Source organism: Mugil cephalus, chromosome 14 (assembly GCF_022458985.1).
Source record: "Mugil cephalus isolate CIBA_MC_2020 chromosome 14, CIBA_Mcephalus_1.1, whole genome shotgun sequence".
Lineage (NCBI taxonomy): Eukaryota > Metazoa > Chordata > Actinopteri > Mugiliformes > Mugilidae > Mugil > Mugil cephalus.
Window position 1 is genome coordinate 18,639,218 of NC_061783.1, and position 20,988 is coordinate 18,660,205.

General features: G+C 44.5%; 2 protein-coding genes across 7 annotated transcripts in view; both read left to right on the forward strand.

Moving 5' to 3' along the window:
* hivep1 (HIVEP zinc finger 1) overlaps positions 1 to 12,562 on the forward strand; it is a 52,222-nt gene extending 39,660 nt beyond the window's left edge. For 5 of the 6 annotated variants that reach the window (XM_047605863.1, XM_047605865.1, XM_047605864.1 and 2 more), the window contains 6 exons: positions 1,709 to 7,473; positions 7,558 to 7,691; positions 7,792 to 7,967; positions 9,257 to 9,358; positions 10,034 to 10,578; positions 10,812 to 12,562. In XM_047605863.1, coding sequence (XP_047461819.1) covers positions 1,709 to 7,473; positions 7,558 to 7,691; positions 7,792 to 7,967; positions 9,257 to 9,358; positions 10,034 to 10,578; positions 10,812 to 11,945 — 7,856 coding nt within the window. In that variant the 3' untranslated portion in view covers positions 11,946 to 12,562. Of the gene's footprint in view, positions 1 to 1,708; positions 7,474 to 7,557; positions 7,692 to 7,791; positions 7,968 to 9,256; positions 9,359 to 10,033; positions 10,718 to 10,811 lie in introns of all 6 variants that reach the window. The other variant, XM_047605869.1, reaches the window with a different exon arrangement.
* Positions 12,563 to 17,807: 5,245 nt separating this feature from the next.
* edn1 (endothelin 1) lies at positions 17,808 to 20,721 on the forward strand. Its single transcript, XM_047605260.1, has 5 exons — positions 17,808 to 18,067; positions 18,321 to 18,468; positions 18,971 to 19,108; positions 19,343 to 19,441; positions 19,850 to 20,721. Exons 1-5 carry the CDS (start codon positions 18,007 to 18,009, stop codon positions 19,986 to 19,988), a joined length of 585 nt encoding a protein of 194 aa, XP_047461216.1. The 5' UTR covers positions 17,808 to 18,006; the 3' UTR covers positions 19,989 to 20,721.
* The last annotated feature ends 267 nt before the right edge of the window (positions 20,722 to 20,988 follow it).

Here is a 20,988-nt window from a genome sequence, read left to right on the forward strand (position 1 = left end):
GGCGAGTTGTTAAGTAACTACACTCAAATAGAAAAGCCAGTTTGTTTAAGCCGTGGCTGAGAATTAACCTGCAGTGCTTACCTCATCGCCGCCGCAGCGTTGTGCTTTTAAATGAAACGCACAGCTTATTTACAGGACATCGAGCTTTGATTGAATTATCTGCTGGTGATTATGCTGATTGGGTGGAGACGCTAAATAGAAAGAGTACACCAGGTACTGAACGCATGGGTTAATCTGCCCACCACAAGGAAGAAGTTAATTCTCATGAGGTGAGGTGTATTTCACTTTAAAATAATTATATGGTCACACAGTTATGGGGAGATTATGGTGTGGAATAAAAATATGTCAGGGTTTACCCAGTGGCTGACAAAATGTGATGATTGGATAAATTAAATTTTTATCTGAAAGTATCTTTTTCTTCCTACCAGAAGACACAGGCTCACCAATAACGCTTGTTTACTTTTTATGATGGAAAACTTGTGGTTAAGTCCCAGAGTCCTGTTTTGTAGACTAATCTTTTTCCCATGTCCTTCAACTGTAGCTCAAATATGTTATTTTTAAAATGTCTTTCAGAATAGTCCATGTTCCATTAGTGTGTGTGTGTCTTTTAAAGCCTCCCCGCTTCAAAGTTTGCGTGGAGAACAGATTAACTTCTGTAAAGACGAGGCGTTCCTCAATCTAATTATGCCGCGAAGGCCTTGAAGGAACCCTGACCTCATCTTGGGAAACACCTACATAAGCCAGGAAACTGTGACAGGGCACTGCTAACCTTACGCAACATGCCCTTTAAAAACACTCGCTTGAATCTCTATTGCAGGGCACTAAATTACGGGACACCACAGTATGGGTGCGCCCTCTTAAAAACACTGCTCCTATTATAATAAGAATGCAGTTTTGCAAGCATGTTCTGTACTTCTTTGTCTGTGACGTTTTTGAGAGAAACATTCCTCCATTACTCATATGGCTAATAAGTTACGGGTAGGATGATGTGGCAAATTAGTGGCATTAACTGATGAACTGATTAAAGCTAAAAGAATTCAGCTTCAGTGCGAGATTACCTTTTTGTTGCAGCTATTAAATAGATGTGACAAATCAATTTAATAATCACATTTCACTGTCATTGAAATATTTTAATTTGATACATAAACATGTGAAAGACGCCACTTTTTACAGTAGTTGAGCAGCGTAAAACACACAAAAAGTTGTGCATGTTTATACTTATACTCACTTTAGTGGGACGTATATCATTTTATAATAAGTACAATTTCATGCCTTAATGTTGTCTTTTTTGTGTGGAAAACATTCATAAATCAGGTTATAAATGATAAATACTCTGTTAAACTTAATTGAATCCTAAAGTAGATTATATATGTTTGAGACGTATTAAAATGTTTGTTATTAGGAAGAAAACTCCACCTGTTGTTTTCTTATTTATGAATCAATTTTTTAATATTTTATTTAAATATGCACTAAACTATTAAATACCTAAACATAAGATCCCTAAGATTAAATATAAAATGCATTAGAATAACATAAACTGTCACTGGAGCTATAACTTAAATTAAAATTAATTTCAACTGTTAGCAGCAGCAGAAATAGTATTTATTTTCTTGATGGAGCTCAGTCTTTACGGTGTTGGTACAGCACAGCTGTGAAGAGATGGTGTTACTGTACCAACTCTGTTTCTTATTTCTGTCTTTCTCCACAGGGCTTTCTGAAAGCAGTCGAAGAAATGCAGATAACATAAAAGGCCTCAAGAGGAAAAAGGTTGTTGCAGAGAATCAACTTAAGAAAATCCCCAAATCTCCAGTGAAGAAGCCCCTGCAAGTGAAAACATCTGAAACTATTCTCCACGGGTCATCGTCCCAGGAAACTACACCTTCCTGCTCCTCCTCTTCCAACAGTCCTTCCCACAACCCTGCCACATCACCCAGTGGAAAAAGAGACGCACAGTATGCCCAACCAGTTGCAGCGTCCCCTGAGAGGGGGTCATTTTCCACGGATGCTGAAAGGTTAAAGCAGGAGAAAACGTCACTTGAGGCCACAGATGGTGAGGAGTGCTCTTTGATTACTGCTGAAGTGACCCAGCCCAAAGGGAGCGAGAGCCAGGACCCCAGCTTTGAGGGAGAACCCTACCACAGCAGTGCTCCGCTTGATGTCCTACTTAAGGCCATGGAGCCTGACTTTAGTACTCTGGCTGAGAGGAAACACTCCTTGCAGGCCACAGCCATTGCTAAACCAGCTGCAGCTCTTCATGCTCAAAGCAGTGGTGAAGTAACAACAATGCCAGCTGTCAACATTGGTCTCCAGACGCAACCTTCCCACATGCAGACCTACTACATTGACAAACAAGGCAACTTTATTGGCATTGCAGCACCACTACAGGGAAATGTGCAGACGTCCACACAGGGTAACTCTCCGCTTGCTGCAACACAGTTTATGCCCATTGCGTCAAACCCAGAAAAGCCTAGCCTGCACATGAACTTTAGTACTGGACCATCCACTATAACCCATGCCCCTGTTCCTTCCGGCTCCAATGCTTTGCCGCAAAGCCAACCACCAGTTGTGCACACATGCCAGTCCCTCTCTGCAAGTGTTCCCAGCACCATTCAGGTCCCAGTTACACCGGGTAACAACCAGGTCCAGATGACCACTGTAGTGAACTTTAATGCTGAACAGGTTTCTAAAGACCAAAAACCTAAGAAGCCAGGAAAGTATGTTTGTGAGTACTGTAAACGGGCGTGTGCAAAACCCAGTGTGCTGCTCAAACACATCAGGTCTCACACAGGAGAGAGGCCATATCCCTGTGTTACATGTGGCTTCTCGTTTAAAACCAAGAGCAACCTGTACAAGCACAAGAAATCACATGCTCATGCTATAAAACTGGGTCTCATTGCACGCTCTGAATCTGGAGGTGGGTCGCTATCTCAAGAATCTGATAAAGCCGCCGGAACGCATTCAGAGGCAGAGGACAGCGGGGACAGCGATGAGGAAGGTAGCACTGCAGACTTGGACCCTGACTCGTCGCAGAGCAGCGTGGCAGCTTTGTCTGAAACTAGTTTACAGGGTGTGTACACAACACAAGCAAGCCATGGAGAAGCAGACTCATCGGGTGTGTTTGAGTCAATCAAATCATCCCCGGGTCAGAGGGCACACGAGCCTAAAGTGACGGCAGCTCTTCCAAAAGTTGTCGTGTACCCAGTAAATGTCTCGCCTCTGAGGGCGGACAGTCCGAGAGTTACAGGCGCAGCACCTGAGCAAGCTGCAGCACAACGGCAACGAGACTTCCAAACTGCAAATCTGAGGTCGAGCATCACAGTCCTGTCGTCTCTGAAAGAGGTGGATGGTACAAATCCCTCACTAGACACCGTGAGTGAAGATGAAGACCAACAGTGCAAGTCTCCGCTGTTAAGTGGACACGCACAGCTTCAGCGGCAACAAGCAACAGACTTTTCTCAGCAGCAACAGCCCAAGTGTCTCCTTAGTCCCCGCAGCTTGGGAAGTACAGACTCTGGCTACTTCTCACGCTCTGAAAGTGCTGATCAGGCCATGAGTCCACCCAGTCCGTTTGTAAAAATAACTCCACCAGTGGACATTGATATTGCCAAGAATCTTCCCAACGTTCCTGCTGTAGTCGCTACAGTGATGCATGTAGCAACTGAGCAAAGGCCACGCGCCACAGAAGGACAGATGCGGCCACCATTAGAAGCCAGTGCACGCTCTTTGGAAGAACACATTTCAAAGTTGATATCTGACAATGAGGCAGTAGTTGACAACAAGCAGCTGGACAGTGTGAAGCCAAGAAGGACCTCCCTCTCAAGGAGAGGTAGCATAGACTCTCCTAAATCGTACATATTCAAAGACTCTTTTCAGTTTGATCTCAAACCAATTGGGAGAAGGTCAAGTTCCAGCTCAGACATCCCAAAGTCCCCGTTCACTCCCACAGATAAATCAAAGCCAGTATTTCTTCTCTCTGTACCTTCTCAGTACCCGCCAATGGACTGTTTGCCAATAACAAGGAGCAACTCTATGCCTACGACACCCGGACACTCTGTTGTTCCCCTTAATGTGCCTCCCACACCCCATCCTTTGCGCATTTACCATTCATTTGATGACAAAATTAGTTCACTGAATGATGATGTATTTTCATCGGCCCCATCCACCCCAAATCCTGCAATACATCCTCGCACCTTAGTCAGACAAGTGGCCGTGGAAGACTTCTCCACGACTGAGGGGCACTGCCTCCCAACTGTTCGTTCCATGGATGAGGGCTATCACGGTCCAAGCAATTCTGCAGAACTGATGCAGAGAAGCAGATCATTTGAACACAATCAGGACAGAAACAGAAAGCCTCAGCAGAATAAAGGCACAATGTATGAGTGTGAAACCTGTCGTAACCGGTACAGAAAGTTAGAGAATTTTCAAAAGCATAAGAAATACTACTGCTCTGAGCTCCATGGTCCAAAAAATAAGCCTACGCCTGTCAAAGAAACGGAACAGGATGTACTTCATGTTAGCGTACAGCAGCCCATGGTTGCTAGATCGACCGGTGGTCCAGGAATATTGGATCAACAAACGTCAATTAGGAAGAGAAGAAAAATGAAAAGTGTTGGTGACGAGGATGATCAGTCTCCAACGGATACCATTCCACCTTGCTCAGTCAGTTTTGAGCTACCATCAGCTATGACAAACAGGACTTTTTCTCAGCCTCCTCTAATCGTAGACATACAGCCCAAAAACAACCAGTCAAAGCTACCTCAGATTCAACTTGTAGCAAGAGGCGTCAATGCGGCTGATTCCCGACTGTCACCAATACGGGAGACCCAGATGAGCACCTCTACTAAAGGAGAAATGCAAAGACAAGGCAGCGGTACATCAGTCATTAGACACACCAACTCGCTGAGCAGACCCAATTCCTTTGAGACAGAGTCTATCGACAGGGTCTCTCCTGTTGACAGTATGGAGAAGGATTCCCTTAATAAATCCAAAACAGACGTAACAGCAGGTGTCTCAGCTGACAGTTACCATGAAAAAATATCCCACCCCAAGAGTGTTGACTATGGAAAACAAAGGAAGGAGCAGAGCACTGATGGCACAGTGGCAGCAGCTGTTGAAAGCTCCACTCCCGTCCATCAATCTCGCCTTGTTCGCCAAAACAACATCCAAGTCCCAGAGATTTTGGTCACAGAGGAGCCTGACAGAGAACATGAAACACAGACTACTGAGCCAGGAGATAAGCCTGCAGATCAGTTCAGCTGGCCTCAGAGAAGTGAGAGTTTGTCAAAGTTACCTGCAGAGAAACTTCCCCCTAAGAAGAAAAGGATTCGCCTGGCCCAAATGGACCACTCATCAGGTGAATCCAGTTTTGAGTCCAGCCTCACACAAAGCCTCAGCAGGGACAGTAGTCTTTCTCGTTGCTCCAGCATCTCGGCCTCTTTTGACAGAGATGAGCCATCTAGGTCAGAGAGTCCTTCCAGAGGGGAGTGCGTTGGCAAGATTCCTGAACCTCACTGTTTACCAGCCGCCTTCAACACCCTTGGCGTGCCAGGAATTATGAGGCGTGCCGCATCTGAACAGATCACTTGTACTCAACCCTCTGTGGAGATTTCATGTGACTACCGTAGCAAGTCCTTTGACTGCGGAAACGTATCTCCCAGTAGGTCTCTGTCTCCTGTTGGTCAGCCAAAAAGTGCCCAAATCTCCCAGGTGCCACTTATTGAAAGGAGGCGGGGGCCATTAGTTCGGCAGATGTCCTTAAAGATAGGCCCAGAGAGTCAGCAACCTGTTCGAAAAGCTGTCCAACCTCTAGATAAACCTCTAATTGCAAATGTAAGCTCTTTTACACACAATAGATCCCATCAGATTCACATTGCCAATAGGCGCGCTATAGCTCAGCCTTTCATTCTGCAAACTGGTGAAGCACCATTACAAAAGAATGAGCAAATGGTGCAAAGCATTAATTTGGGTAGCCCAACCCAGCAAGCTCAAGTCCATGGCCTTCCACACCCTTGGCATCAAACATCAAGAGTTCAAATTTGCCAAAAGTTACAAAAGCCACTCAACCAGATCTCAGTTTGTCGCGAGAATATTAAAAACAAACCAGTTGACTCTGAAGAAAAGAAAAGTTTTGTGCCCAAATACCAACTACAGTGTCCCGCTCTGAGAACCAGCCAAACATTTTCTTTCTCCAGCACACAGGGAACTCAGATAGCCTTGCCAGTTTTGACAATACCTATTGCCAATCCAATGTTGAACATTTCCAAATCATCAGATGCAATCCAAAATGTTTATGTTGCTCAACATAATCAGCAGTCCTCTGACATTAAGACACAGACTGTTGTTTTGTCAGGTGAACAGCAAAGAGACCTGTTTGATCAAACCCACACAGGTGCTTTACCACTGCCACAGATCCTGATAACACACGAGCAAATGCACTTACCTCCCTCTATGTCCAGTAAAAATCTCTTGCCATCCAGTCACAGTGTAGAGGGTGATACTCATGCTGTACCAACTGCAAAGACAGACAGAACTCAAACAGTGAGCACTCATAATCATACAGGAGAACCGACACCTTCTCTTGGATCTTTGCATTGCACACAGAAGCTGGCATCAGTAACTCTATGCCCACAGCAGGAACCAACAGCTTCGAGTAAACGAATGCTGTCACCCGCCAACAGCCTGGACATATACATGGAGAAGCACCAAAAGCGGGCTAAGGATGAGCACGGTGTGGCTTGTCTAACCGATGGCAGGTCGGTCAATTATCTTAATTCCAAGATGTCAGAGGTGACCCGACAACGGAAGCTGACACTCGTTAGGCAGGTTTGCACAACAGAACCAGTGGATAGTCCCATTGAAACTGAGGCTCCACCTCTGCCCCAGGTTAAATCAGATGGGGAGAAGGACTCTGAGGCTACTGATGATGTTAAACCGATGTCACCTGACAGCACTGGGCTGGAAAAAGACACAAGAACAGTTATTCACGAGGAGACAGGTCCTGCCCTGAATACAACACCTGGAAGCCAGGGCACCTCCATGCCAAGCAACAATACTCTAAAGGCCCAAGAGAAAGCTGAGGAATCGAGATGGACTCCTTCCAAATCTCCAATCAGGCCCTCAAGCTTCCACGGCGGTCAGGTGAAACTGACCACATCTGTGTCTGTGGTTAACACAAAAGACAGCCACCGCCTGTCTTTCCCCAGCCTGAAGACTGCCACCACTTTCACATGGTGTTTCCTGATGAAGAGGAAACCCCTTCATGTTCCACAGACTGACTTCAAGACTTCGGCGTACGCTTCCTGGACAGTCAACCCCAACAACCCCAACCCGCTGGGCTTGCCCACCAAGGTGGTCATGTCTCTGTTTGACTCCAAGCAGAGCACCAAGAAAATACACTACACCTCAGCCATAAAAACCTGCGGGAAATCCGATATCTTGTCTTATTCAGGCAAACTGAAAGAGGTCATGTCCAAGGTAAGAACTACGAAAAGTATGCATGTTACATTCCTGCCTCATTTGTTGAATGAGGTCACTAAAGACGATCAATTCTTCATGCAGGTGCCAATAACCCAGAAGTCTGTATCAGTTGAAACCAGAAGTAAAGTGCAACCAGAAACTCAGGCCAGCAACGATTCGGACAAGGACTTGGCCTCTGCAACGGAACCGAGACGGGTCAAAATATTTGACGGCGGGTACGATTCAAACCAGTTAATAAACCAATCATTCATTTTGTTTTAAATGAGTACTTTTTTTCAGTGTATGTCCCTTAATGATTACATTGCAAACCCACAGATACAAATCTAATGAGGAGTATGTTTACGTACGTGGGCGTGGACGGGGTAAATACATCTGTGAGGAATGTGGGATTCGTTGCAAGAAGCCCAGCATGTTGCGCAAACACATCCGCACCCACTCTGATGTCCGGCCATACCACTGTGTCCACTGCAACTTCTCCTTCAAGACCAAGGGTTAGTGTCATATCTTTAAATACAGACACGCACAAAACAGTCATTTTAAATGTCTTGTTCCTTAAATTTCCCTTCCCTTAAATACACAAAAAGACATACAGCTATCTATGGGATTTCTCTAATTGTAATGTTCCTTGCATTGTCAATGCAACATACATACTTGTAACTAACCCATCATGGATCAGTGTCACTTAAAAAGATTTGCACCCCTCAGAATTGTCGATAAAGACATGAGTCTCTAATTTATGTAAAATAATTCTATTTTGGTGTCATCTGTCCACAAAACATTTTCCCGATAGTATTGTATCTTCTTCTATCTTCTCTACACGATGTTGATCAAACTGCAGACAGGTAAAACATTTTAGCCACTCACACCATAGTGGTTCATTAGTTTAATGTGAAAGACGTCTTTAGCTACTCAGAAGTTACCCTGGCTTCTTTTGGGACCTCCCAGACTATTATGCATCTTAAATCGCCTCCATTTCTTCTCAATCTGACTGTGGATTTGTGAATTCCAAACTCTTTAGAGGTGGTTTTGTAACCTTTTCCAGCCAGATCATCAACAACAACTCTTTTTTTTCTGAGCTCCTCAGGAAGCTCTTTCATCCATGTCATCATACACTTCCACAGACTTGATGATCAGACTGTGATAAATCCCTGATTTTATTAAATAAAAACATGGCACTGAACGTCACCTAAGACTCATTACATTGATTTGGAGACACTTGTGAACAGATGGACTCTAATGTGGAAGCTAACTTCAACTAGAGGTCCTCTTACGTTTGAACCTCACAGATTTATTAATAAAAAAAAAAACAAGCACAAGCATAATTTCTGTTCTCACTGTCTACTGTCCAACCTTGTATGAAAATCAGTTGATGTTTTTATTTACTTTTTATGCAGAAATGTCGAAACCTCTGAGTGGTGCAAATACGTTTAAGTGACACTGTACGTCTGCAGAGACTGATCTTAAAGCCAACGACGCTAATCGTGCTTGAATTGAAAGAGTTAATGCTTCCTTTTACAAGCTATGAAATTAAAGATGTTGTTTCACCATCTCTTAAACCAAGACAGTGTGATTCACCGCTCTTTATCGAACTTGCCTACCCACGCGACACTGCAGAACAGTACTTGGTGTCAGCAGCCCACGTTCATTTAAAAATGTCTTTATCAGTTACTCACCCTTTACGTACAGCTTGCCCAAAGACCGCACTCTTACATAAACTCCTTCTGTGCTTTTGTTCAAGCTCCACCCACCTGTGTGACCTGGTTGCCTCTTGTTTTTGCAGGGAATCTGACCAAGCACATGAAATCCAAGGCGCACAGTAAGAAGTGCATGGAGATGGGGGTGCCCGAGGGTCTCATTGAGGATCAGGATGCAGAGGACTCTGGTACAGTGCTTTACTGCTCAAGCATATCCCAGAGGGAAATACAGTAGAGTCACTGTGGGCAGAGGAGCCATAATACATCATAAATATTTAACATTTTCTCTGTGAAATCTGGGGGGTTTGTTCACATCATGACATATGTGACTTCATGTCGACTTGTTAACGCAGTCGTCTTTGGTTTAAAACAACAGGATTGCCCCTCTTTAAATAGTTTCCCCTGTTAATGGCATGAGATATAAAACACAAATTGTCCCTGCTTGTGCTCTGTTGCTATGTCGATCAATAGCTTTGCCACGGTCTAATTAGAAATTCTAAATGCAGCTTCTTCCTCTGTTAACTCAAAGCGCATGTGGGCGGCATGCACAGCGTTTAGAAAGAGGAAATTGCTGCGTCTAATTTTAGAAAAAAGACAGAGAGGCTGCCTGAAAGCATTCTATGGTCCAAGCTTGTCTGAGCATATTTATTTTTCCCTCTCTGCCTGTGATGGAGCTCAGGGGCATATGGTGGTGTAGGGTGTGAAACGCCGCCTGAATGGGATTTTAAGTGGAGGATTTTCTTACTTTGGGAAAACAAATCTAGATGATAATGGGAGGTCTTTAATGACACGTTCAACTAGAGCTGTGATGACTCATGTTTTTCTGCGGCGTACCTCTTTACACGTTGTCTCTCGCCCTGCAGGAGATCGCAGTCAGGTGAGCAGCGCCGACCGCCAAGATTCAGACGGAGACGACTCCGACGGCCCCGACGACGAGGAGAATGACGACAACGAGGAGGAAGAGGAGGACAGCCAGGCCGAGTCTGGGCTGTCCACCAACCCCTCCGTCTCTGCCAGCCCGCAGCACATCCCTTCCAAAGAGGCCGACATCCCCCCTAGCGCTCTCCTAGCCCAGATGTCAATCAGCACAGTGTCCCTCTCCTTGTCCCAGCCTCCAGCTCCTGAATCGCACACATCAGACTCTGAATCTGTCCCCATGATGAGCCCCGTTTCCCTGAGCAAGCAGATTTCCATCTCGGGGTCCTGCTACAGTCCCATGCCCTTCCCCAGCTCTCCTCCTCCTCCTCCTGTAACCACCACCACCACATCAGACTCCTACACCTCAGACACAGAGTCAGTGCACATGATGAGTCCAGTGTCACCATGCAGGCAGATGTCCATCGACTACCCCGACTTTGATGTCCCCCCTAGTCCCCCAGTGCCAGGCAAAGGCTCCAAGCTAGGCCAGGTGAGACCCACGTATTCTCATTGTGTGTCTTTCCACCCTTCTTTGTCTGCATCCCGTCCGTCCTACCCGTACCCTTACGTTGAATCCTGCATGCGAGGATTTGAATTCCACAAAGCTCCTGTGAATTCTCTTCCAAAAGGTGACTAGTCTTACAGGCTTGTTGGATTGATCCATCGTAGCCTATTGACATAGTTTAAATCAAGAAATAAGATTGTTTCTCCATGTTTTTCCAGGACACTTCTACTCCTCCTGCTGTGGCGACCAGTGAGTCGAGTATACCAGTGGACCGGAGCACGCAGACGTCCTCCTACGTTTCTCAAGTCCCGACGCACTTTCCCCTGCAGGGAGTTTCCCAAACACCGGGAACGGAGACCCACCTGTTCAGCCACCTGCCCCTGCACTCCCAGCAGCCTTCCCGCTCCTCGTACAGCATGGTCCCGGTTGGAGGGATCCAGCTGGTGCCCGCCGGCCTCGCGGCTTACTCCACCTTCGTACCAATCCAGGCGGGCCCCGTCCAGCTCACCATCCCGGCGGTGAGCGTCATCCACAGGAACACGAGCCCGTTGCCGGCCCCCAACACCCCGCCCCAGCCGGAGAGCTTGCAGACCCAGCCGCTGGTGGTGCAGGAGCCGGTCAGCAGCGTCGTTCCTTGCTTCCCCCTGGGTCAGGTCGCCGGCCTCCAGGCTCAGACGATACAGCAAGTGGGTCTGGAGACGCTTAACCTCATGGGTCTGACTAACACAGGCCTGGCATCCACGCAGCTGCTTCCCCAGCAAGGCCTCACCTTAAACGCCACCCTCGGGCTGCAGGTTCTAGCTGCCAACCCCACCTCCCAAAACAGCACGGGCCCCCAGACACACGTCCCAGGCCTGCAAATAGTTAACATCGCCCTCCCTGCGCTCATCCCTTCCCTCAGCCCCCTGTCGGCGCTCAGTCCTCTCCCCGGGTCCTCCGAGAGGCAGGGCAGCCCCGAAGCTCCCGGGGGGTTGCAGCCATCTCAAAATGAACACGGGCTTGGCTCCGCTCCACCATGCGCCCCTTTGAAGGTCAGCAGTTCTCCAGAGCTGACGTTGGGCAGCAGCAGCAGCAGCAACAGCAGCAGCAGGCTGAGCCCCGGAGTCAGCGGCGGAGCAGAGCTCGCACAGACCGTGGAGAGAGAAGAGAGAGGTAAATCCCCACAGCAGCAGCAGCAGCATCCGTCACCAGCTCCGCAGCGTCAAGCAGAAAGTCCGAAACAGTTGACAGCCGAAGGAGCTAATGACCCCGCACCTCTAAGACAGCCGCCAGTGACCAGCTGGCACAAGGCAACTGATGACTATAATGAGGCATCCAGTGACGATGAAGACAGGCTGGTCATTGCCACCTGAAAAACCCCCACATGGAAAGCTCTTGTTCTCTTTTTTGTAATTCTTGTCACTTTGTAAGACTGAAAACACTTTTCAGGGGTTTGTTTCTTTGCAAATCACCTTTCAAAGCACAGATGCTGACATTCATATTGTACGTGCAATCATATGTTATAATTATAATGACGACCAATAATTTTATTTTTACTCCAGACGGTTTCTTTTTTCTTCTTGTTTTGTACATGTTGTATAGACGATTGTGCCTTTATGGAGTTTCTTGTTTAGGAACCTGTATATATATAATTCCTTATAAATTCAGTAGATGCTTGTGTTTATTTCAGAAAAAAAAAACGAGTAGAAAGAAGCATAGCAATGGAGAATATCAGGTTTTTTTTTTTTTTTGGAGGATTTGTCATTCGTAAATTTATGGACTTATAAATGTTGTACTGGTATATGTACATTTCTATGGATTATGGGGCGATGTTTCTGTGTACAGATGTTGTGTTCAACTATTTATTATAATCCATCTAGTGCCCATTATAATTCATAAGTCCATAAGTATGTGCATTATGGTAGCTTTACATTGCTGTATCAATATTCTTAACTGTATCAGTAAAAAATTTGTTTATAAACCTTTAAAATGTGTTATTGCCTTTCATCGTCACCACATGTATTTAACTGGTTGCGCGCTACGGGTGTTAACGCTAACTGAATAGATGAGGTCTGCTACAAATACGTCTCTGATGTGCTTCCTTGACACTTCCTGTCTTTGACTTGTAATATTGATTGGTCTGCTTACCACCAATCAGAGGGCTCGTAGCCTCTGTTAAGTCCTGCTACATTACACCAACTATATCAATGCAGGTCCACTCCTGTAGACCCCTTCATGGCCTACGTGTGACGTCACGATGTTAGCTGGAGGCAGAACAGAGGAAAGCTTGATGCAAACACGGTCACTTTCAACCATGAAAATGCTTCTTGCTGTATTTTTAGCGATTAAAAGAAAAGATTGGAGTGAGACAATCAACGGGAACACTTCATATCAGGTCAGATTAATATGTAATGCATCATGACTGAAATTACGTTAAGTTAATCATTATTTGGGGGATTCTTGCTACATGTAAATGCTAATGCTAACTGCGAGCTAACGTAACATTAGTTGCGTGTTTCAGGGATGCCCAAGCAGAAGTTGCATTTACTACGTTACTCTCCACAGTTGCTCCACTTACTTCTTGGAATATCTTTGTTGAAGAGGCTTCACTTGATAAAGACGGACCAGACTTCATCCCCTATGGGTCAAATCGTCCATCCAGCGAGTGACAGTGTAGGGGTCATTGAATAAAGTCCCATCAGTCAGAGTCAACTTTTTAAAATAACACAATAGTATATTCTCTAAATTATGCGTTTTCCTCATCAATTCTTGCAAAAACAATCTATTGAAATATGCTAACCACCGTTTACAGGCTACAGTGTTTGAGATGTGTTGCATCCAGTTAGGCCCCGCCCCTCAAATAACGTCACATGGTTTACAAACCTCAGGGGTCTATAAAGGACAGTGAAAACCTGTGATAGTGGAGTGCTGGCAACCCTGCTAATGTTGATAGACGTTGGAAATAACGACTACAAAGATTACTCGTCTTTCCACCAGCTGGATGAAAACACAATAGGATCAGACAGATTAAGTTAACAGGTTTTCACCATGATTCTCTTGGAAATGACCCTTTCGTGGCTCTTATCTGACTAATCTGGGAAGGCTGGCCGTTTGACGCCCTCTGTTTGGTCGGCACAACAATCCGGGGGCCAACAAATGGTCAACTATACCTGCAGTGATCAGCTGATTGGTTTTAGCTTTTCAAATGTGCTTCTCTTATAATAGAAAAACAAAACAGTTTTGACCTGTAAAAGATGCACATTTCTACACAGCACACAAAATACTAACGAGACTTATACTCCCACCTTGCGCACAAGAGCTGTGTGCAATATTTTGAAGTCAGTCTTATTAATATTTAATTGTTTTCAGCAGCAGGACGAGGTCTGAACCATCAACATTCCCTGACACGCTCTGCAGAGCCTAAATGGAGCTACAGTCAGTGCTGGTAAGACTTAGCAGCTCGTTGTGGTTATAAGACTTTAGCGGCTTTACCATCACTAAGACTATTTTAAGTGGGTGTGCTCGTCAGTATTGTTCTGCTTTCCCCATGTTCACAGCAGAACGAAAAGAACTGCACGGCCACTGGATCGTGTTAAACAACCGAATAAACAATGAATCTTGAGCCGCTCACAATAAAAAAAAACGAGTTAATCTCCTCCAGCGCGACGCCTCCTGTAACGAGGCAGAGTCAATCCCCCGGTGATAAAAAGATCCTTAAATATCATTGTTTGCAGATTGAATGAGTGGCACTTGATGTGACATAATTAAATCCATTTTATTTTCTCGAGGACGGTCGCAGTAAAGAGCTCTCAGAGGTCCTGGACCAAAACACGGCAATCTGGCCTCAATGAGGGAAACATCCCTCTCATCTTAAGAGGTTTTCAGTGATAACCTCCTCGTTCCACCCCATTCAGCGGTGACTCATCCATCTACAGTAGAAACACCATCATTCAGCCCCCTCCTCCTCTGAAGGCGGATGGAAACCTGTGGGTGAAGCGATAGCGAAGCGAACAGAGACCCCTGGAGGCCAACTCCTGCCATTGCAGGGTGAATAAATAAAAGCAGCCTGAACAAAAGCTTCTTTCTCAAACCTCGCAGCACATTTATCGCCTCAGCACCACAGCAGCTGCATCGAGCAAACGCGAGCGGTCGACATTTTAACCAAGTCCACCTCTAACGTGGCTCTGCTGAATTGTTTCTGTCCTGGATGTGCTGTTTCCCAGCCCCACTCCTCCCGAGCAGTGGAAACTCTTTTAACACCAGCTTCTGATTAGAGGGGCCTCGGAGCCACAGCGAGACACTTTACCTAAGACTTTTCCACTTTGAGCATGAACACACACACAAACAAGGTCGATTTTTCCACCGGTGCCTACAGCGGTGTGTCTGCAAATGTGATTTAGGGAAATGAAGCGGCGCTCGTTTTCCACAGTTTGTTACGAGCGGCGGTGGAGGGAAACCATTAGAATAAAAGGACTTTGGAACCGGTTTAGCACTTACAGTCACTAGTATCAAGGCTATAAATATTGATTTACATTTACATATTAACCCCTTTAATTGCTTTTATAATGGAATCATTCACGATATAATCCAGCTTTTCATTTGACTAAACTAAAACAGATTTCTTCCGCGAGTAATGTCAATAAATTAAAAATATAAATGTAAAATTAGTGTGATGGATTCACACCCTTAAAGTCACTATTTACTAGATACACCTTTAGGCACGGTCACAATCACATATTTTACATGATATATTTTTAATTTATTGACAGGCATTTTCAAAAAGCTTAACCTGCCTCTTTTTCCCAAATAAAAGACCTAATTATGTCAAATTACTGCTCGGACTAGGATTTATTTTTAATCAACAGGGATGATTTTATCTACGAGAGCACAGGGGCGACAGATAAAGATGTTTGCATTGGTTATGTAATATTAGGTTGTAGGTTCAGCCTTTCATACAATAGTACAGATAACAAAACTTTCATTTCTCATACTCAGATTTCAGGAAATCCCCTATGATCCTTGTTTGCAGCAGAGAAACTTACACCCAGAGTGGACCAACAACACGAGGTTATAATGTTATAATATAAGTGAAAAGATCCCTGATTTGGTCACGAGATCAGGACAAAGATGCAATAAAAATCACTGTATTACACTAGTAAATGGAATAAAGTTAAATTATACAGTTAAATACCACAGATGAGAAACAATATGTCGTTCTTCTCTGCATGACCTTGAATCTTAATTAGTGCAAACAGGTGTCAACAAATATTTAAGGCATGTGAAAGAGATTTTTATGCAAAACAGAAGTGTAGGAAGTACACAGGTAATGTTACTTTACCTAATATATATTATGGGTGGAGGGTATCGCAGTATTTATTAGTGGAAACTATTACATTTTTTTATTTTTTTTTTTTATTAACTGAGCAACAAATAGAAACAAATTATTTATTCTGTGTTAACATGTACCATAGTCTTGAATTTGGTCAGTCATGCTCTTACTTGCCACTTTATTAGGTACAGTAGTAGCAACATTCAGCCCCAAATCTCAGCTTTAGGAAAATTATTAGGTTTAATGTATGTTTAAAATAACTGAGAGAGACGTTGATTCACCTGTGCTTTTATTTTGAAGGCTGTGGTGTGAAGTACTGTTCAATACTGAGTTGTAACCTTACATGTTTCTGTTATTATGACAACCTGAAACTACATCCGGTAAAAATGATCATCCAGTTTATGTTTTACCATAAACTTGACATTACACTCTACGTCCTGAGGAAGCTGAAGATACTGGAGATCTTCTACCAGTCTGCTGAGGCCAGCTCACTTTTTCTCTGCTGGCTCTGTCACTGGCTGCATAAAGGAAACTTTTCAGGTAATGGTGGAGAGGAGGACACTAAACAAACTGTTATCAGTCACGGATAAACCTGAGCAGCCTCTCCACCAGATGATAGACAGATAACAGAGCTCCTTCTCTAAGAGACTCAGACAAGTCAAAGAACGAATCTTTTCTGTCTCAAGACATGCGCCTGTTCAACTCCTCATCTGTATGTGACAGAAAACACTCTGGACATTATTTCTTTTTCCTTTTGTATTCACTTATTTTCATTGTGTATATAGTACTCTGTGTTTTCCTGTTATAAAGTATGTATGGGGTTGAGTGCCTGTACGATGCTGCTGCGAAATTTTGGGATGAATAAAGCATCTATCTATCTATCTATCTATCTATCTATCTATCTATCTATCTATCTATCTATCTATCTATCTATCTATCTGTATTTAGTATTTTATCATCCTAGTATCTCGGCCAGGTCTTCATTGTCAATATGTTTCAAATTTTGCTCAATTAATAATAAATAACAAGCTACTATCAATCCACTCTCTACTTCCTACACTTCTGTTTTGTATTAAAATCTCTTTCACGTGTCTTAAATATTAATATTTATACCAGTTTTGCAGTAATTAAGATTCAAGGTTATGCAGAAAAGAATGAAATATTGTTTGTCATCTGTGGTATTTAAGTGTAAATATAGGTCGTTCCATTTTACTGTGTATTACAGTGATCGATCTATCTATCTATCTATCTATCTATCTATCTATCTATCTATCTATCTATCTAACTAACTAACTAACTAACTAACTAACTAACTAGCTAACTAACTAACTAACTAACTATCTATCTATCTATCTATCTATCTATCTATCTATCTATCTATCTATCTATCTATCTATTAATTAAAACAGTCCTGAAGGATGATTTAGTGCAGGACTTTTATATTATTAAACTCTAATTTACACTAGTGTACCTAATGAAGTGGGTAAACTGTATCCTCTTTACATATCTCAACATACTTTATTTCAAATAACTGAACACATTTTCATGATCGTTAACCTTGAATCCTGTCGCTTGACTGCCCCCTGCTGTCTAACCAGCGCAACAACCTCTCAGCACCGCGCAGGTCGCATCCACTGCAGCCGGCGCGTCTCCCCTCCACGCCCTCCGCCCCCTCCATCCCCTAAACTCTCAACCTAGTGGCATCTCAAAGTCCTCGGCCCAGGCCTGCGCGGCTCCTTATCAGGGGCCGACCGCTGACAAACATCATTGTGTGGGTACAAGTCAGAGAACAAAGGTGTAAGGCGCTGCTGCTGCAGGAGGAGGAGGAGGAGGAGGAGAAGGGGGGAGGAGGTGGAGGAGGAGGAGGAGGAGGAGGGGGGGAGCTGGGAAGCGCTCGTATAAAGTCAAAGAGCTGCACATGTGGGAGAGCACTGACAGGAGAGACAGCAGCCGGACGCCTCTGCGCTCCTGCGACAATCTGTGAGGACGCTCGCTGAAACTTTCTACCGAGGACTGATATTTTTCTTTTTTTGCCTTTTGTTTGTTTCACTTCTGAAGGATTATAATTTTTTCTTAAGCACTATTTTTTGAACCCGCAAAAAAGAATGGATGTATACGTTTTGATTTCCGTGTTATCAGTGATGTACTCCTGGATTGTCTGCACAGGTAACTTTTACGTGACAAGGAAGCAACTAATTATACCCTCATACAGTTTAGATATAAGCATAAACAACACGCCTGGACTAATTAAAACATTACATAAGCAATGAGAGATGAAACTTTAATTATACATCTTTCGAGGTAAAAAGAAAGAAAGAAAGAAATCCAACGCAGTTGTGCAGATTAGACGTCACCTGATACATGATCTCCACTTAATTGCACGCAGACAGTGTTTTTGATAAGCGTGATTTCATTACAGCTCTATCGGCGCCTGGTGCAGAAACGACCGCAGCCTCCGTCACTGAGGGGCGCCATGTGCGGACCAAACGCTGCTCCTGCGCAACTTTCCTGGACAAGGAGTGCGTCTACTTCTGCCACCTGGACATCATCTGGGTCAACACGCCCGAGTAAGACATCACTGTTCTCCCGCTTTCACTTCATTAGACAGACTGGTGGGAACTTATGCTAAATCTCAGCTTGAGTTTGCTTAGAAGCTGTTTAACTTAACTGTGTTGCATCGTCAAGTGTTATTTTATCTTATGGCAACCAAAATAACAAAACCTCATTCTCCAAAAAGTGATCACAGAGTTGAAAAAACGCATTTCTTTCATTGTTTCTGTAAACTGAACACTGTGAAGTCATGAGGGAGGATTTGGTGCAGGACTGATATAATATAATGTACATATTTCCACTTGTGTACCTAATAAAGTGGCAAATGAGTGCATTTTTCTATTGAAAATCAAACTATATAAGCTACATAAACAGTTTTGGGAACTGTTTATATAATGATGAGGGTTATATGTGGTTATATGGTTTTATTTTATGAAACAAAAGTGAAACAAGCTAGCCTGAGCTTTATTTTTTGTTGATGATTACATATAAATAAGTATTATTTTTTACTCTGTCCAGGCGTGTGGTCTCCTACGGACTGGGCAACGCTCCCAGGAAGAGGCGTGCAGCCGGCAGTGGACCGGGACCCCGCTGCAAGTGCCTCAACACAAACGACAACACATGCAGCGACTTCTGCCGCCTGGAAACCCGGCTCAGGTGAGTAACCGGAACACCCGGTAAACACTCCGCAGCAGCAACAACAACAAACCACAAACTCCATTCACCGAGAGCGATACCAGACCCAGACATATCATTTAACGTTGTCAACCACTTGTGAGGACACGTTCAGCTTTTTGAAACAGCCTCCGTATATGACAGCGTGTCTAAAAAAAAAAAAAAAAAAAAAATGACACACCGTGTGATCGCGCTCTCCCTTCTTCTTTCTCTCAGGCGTGACGCATCCGCAGACGCGCTGATCCGCTCCCCCGAGGGCCGCGCTGAGGCCCAGCGCAAACACAAGCTGGCAGCCGACACGGGCGGGATCAAGAGGTAAGACGACCCGGCCTGAGATTGTATCTGCAAATAAATAAATATAATAATAAATAAATGCACAAGTCCGTTCACGGCCCCACGCAACACTGAGGTCACGTGAGCAGGGTGGAATATTTCTGTGGTATATGCATGACCAACACCCTGTGGGAGGCAAACGATTTCACAATTAACACTAAAGTGATTAATTTTCTAGTAATTATGACACCTTGTGACCGGAATAAACGCTCAGAGGCGAAGTGGACTACTTAGTTTTTCCACATTAGGAGCTTTAATGGAGTTTCTTCGCGGTGTCAGGATGATCTATCAAGTGGCATGAATTTGCAAAGTGCTTAAAACTTGAAATCAGATGTGGCCTGGAGAGATTGAAGGTTCAGATTTCTGACCACTTTCCGTCTTTGTGTGCAGGACGAGGAACAACAGCAGCAATCAGGTGTCGCCCCCGATGCTCAGGGCCGCCCTGAAAACGCGCCTGCTGCTGGAGAAGTGGAGGGCGAGACAGCACCACAGGGCGCGAGCGCGGGAGGGCGAGAGCCCGGCGTCCTAAAGGCTGAGGGGGGACGCATCTCACCTCCACACCGAGAAGGAGAGTCTTTCAAGATCCTTCTCCCCCCCCAAAAAAAACAAAAAAACATAAAAAGCCAGCGAGGGACGGCGCCGGAGAGAGCCCACGCGAGGCCGGCGCGCGCTCCCTCCACGCTGGCTTCACGGCTGCTGCATCTACAACTCGACTGAGCTGCACTTCTTCGCGCGGACAAAAACGAGGTCGGACACAGGAGATAAGCTGAGAGGAGGACTATGTCTGGGACAAAAAAAAAAATACATAAATAAACAAACAGATCACAGTCTTTCGGACTCAATATAACATTTCAATAAAGCTGGAGGAGGTCATATAAATCCCTCGGTTACAGAAAGTTTAACCACGGACGTGGCTGTTCTGCTACTTATATTTCAAAAGTCAAAGAGATCATGTAACGCATCATTTTTTTTTTTTTTTTTCCTTCACTGACTGAAACTATTTACTGCATTCACACAACAGGTTGTCTCCTGTATGTCAGCTGCTGGGAGTTTCTTCACACTGATGTCAACACAGATGTCTTTGCATTTATCCTAATTTATGTGTATGTTGTCGCCTATTTATTTATTCTTTGTACACGGTGTGATTGATTTGATGGCCATATTGGCCCGTCGTCTGTTCGGTTTCATTTCCGTGAAATGGTTTGTCACTACGGGTGCCGAATTCTGGCCAAACTTCAATAAATTTTTACACTTATTTAAAAGGGAAACGCATCGACTCTTTCTTCTTCTTCTTTTGTTTTTTACCGTCACGTGTTGTTGATTAGCTTAAAGCGGAGTAAGTGAATAAAAAGCAAAAGTGAAAGAGTGGCACAGACAGTTTGGCAGATGAGGATATAGAAATGTGATAACAAGAGAGCGTTGATGTGGAAGAGGAGCAGGCAGTGAAACGGGCGGCTAACCCTGCCCTTTCATGTGGGAGCCAAACCAGAGCATACGCGGCGACTTCTACCTCAGCTGAAAGCAGATTT

Bases quoted from the DNA above. Each gene is read 5' to 3' on its own strand.
- edn1 (XM_047605260.1), top strand. From the start codon at position 18,007: ATGGATGTATACGTTTTGATTTCCGTGTTATCAGTGATGTACTCCTGG. The intron at 18,068-18,320 runs GTAACTTTTACG...ATTTCATTACAG, and splicing joins CTCCTGGATTGTCTGCACAG to CTCTATCGGCGCCTGGTGCA. The intron at 19,109-19,342 runs GTGAGTAACCGG...TCTTTCTCTCAG, and splicing joins CGCCTGGAAACCCGGCTCAG to GCGTGACGCATCCGCAGACG.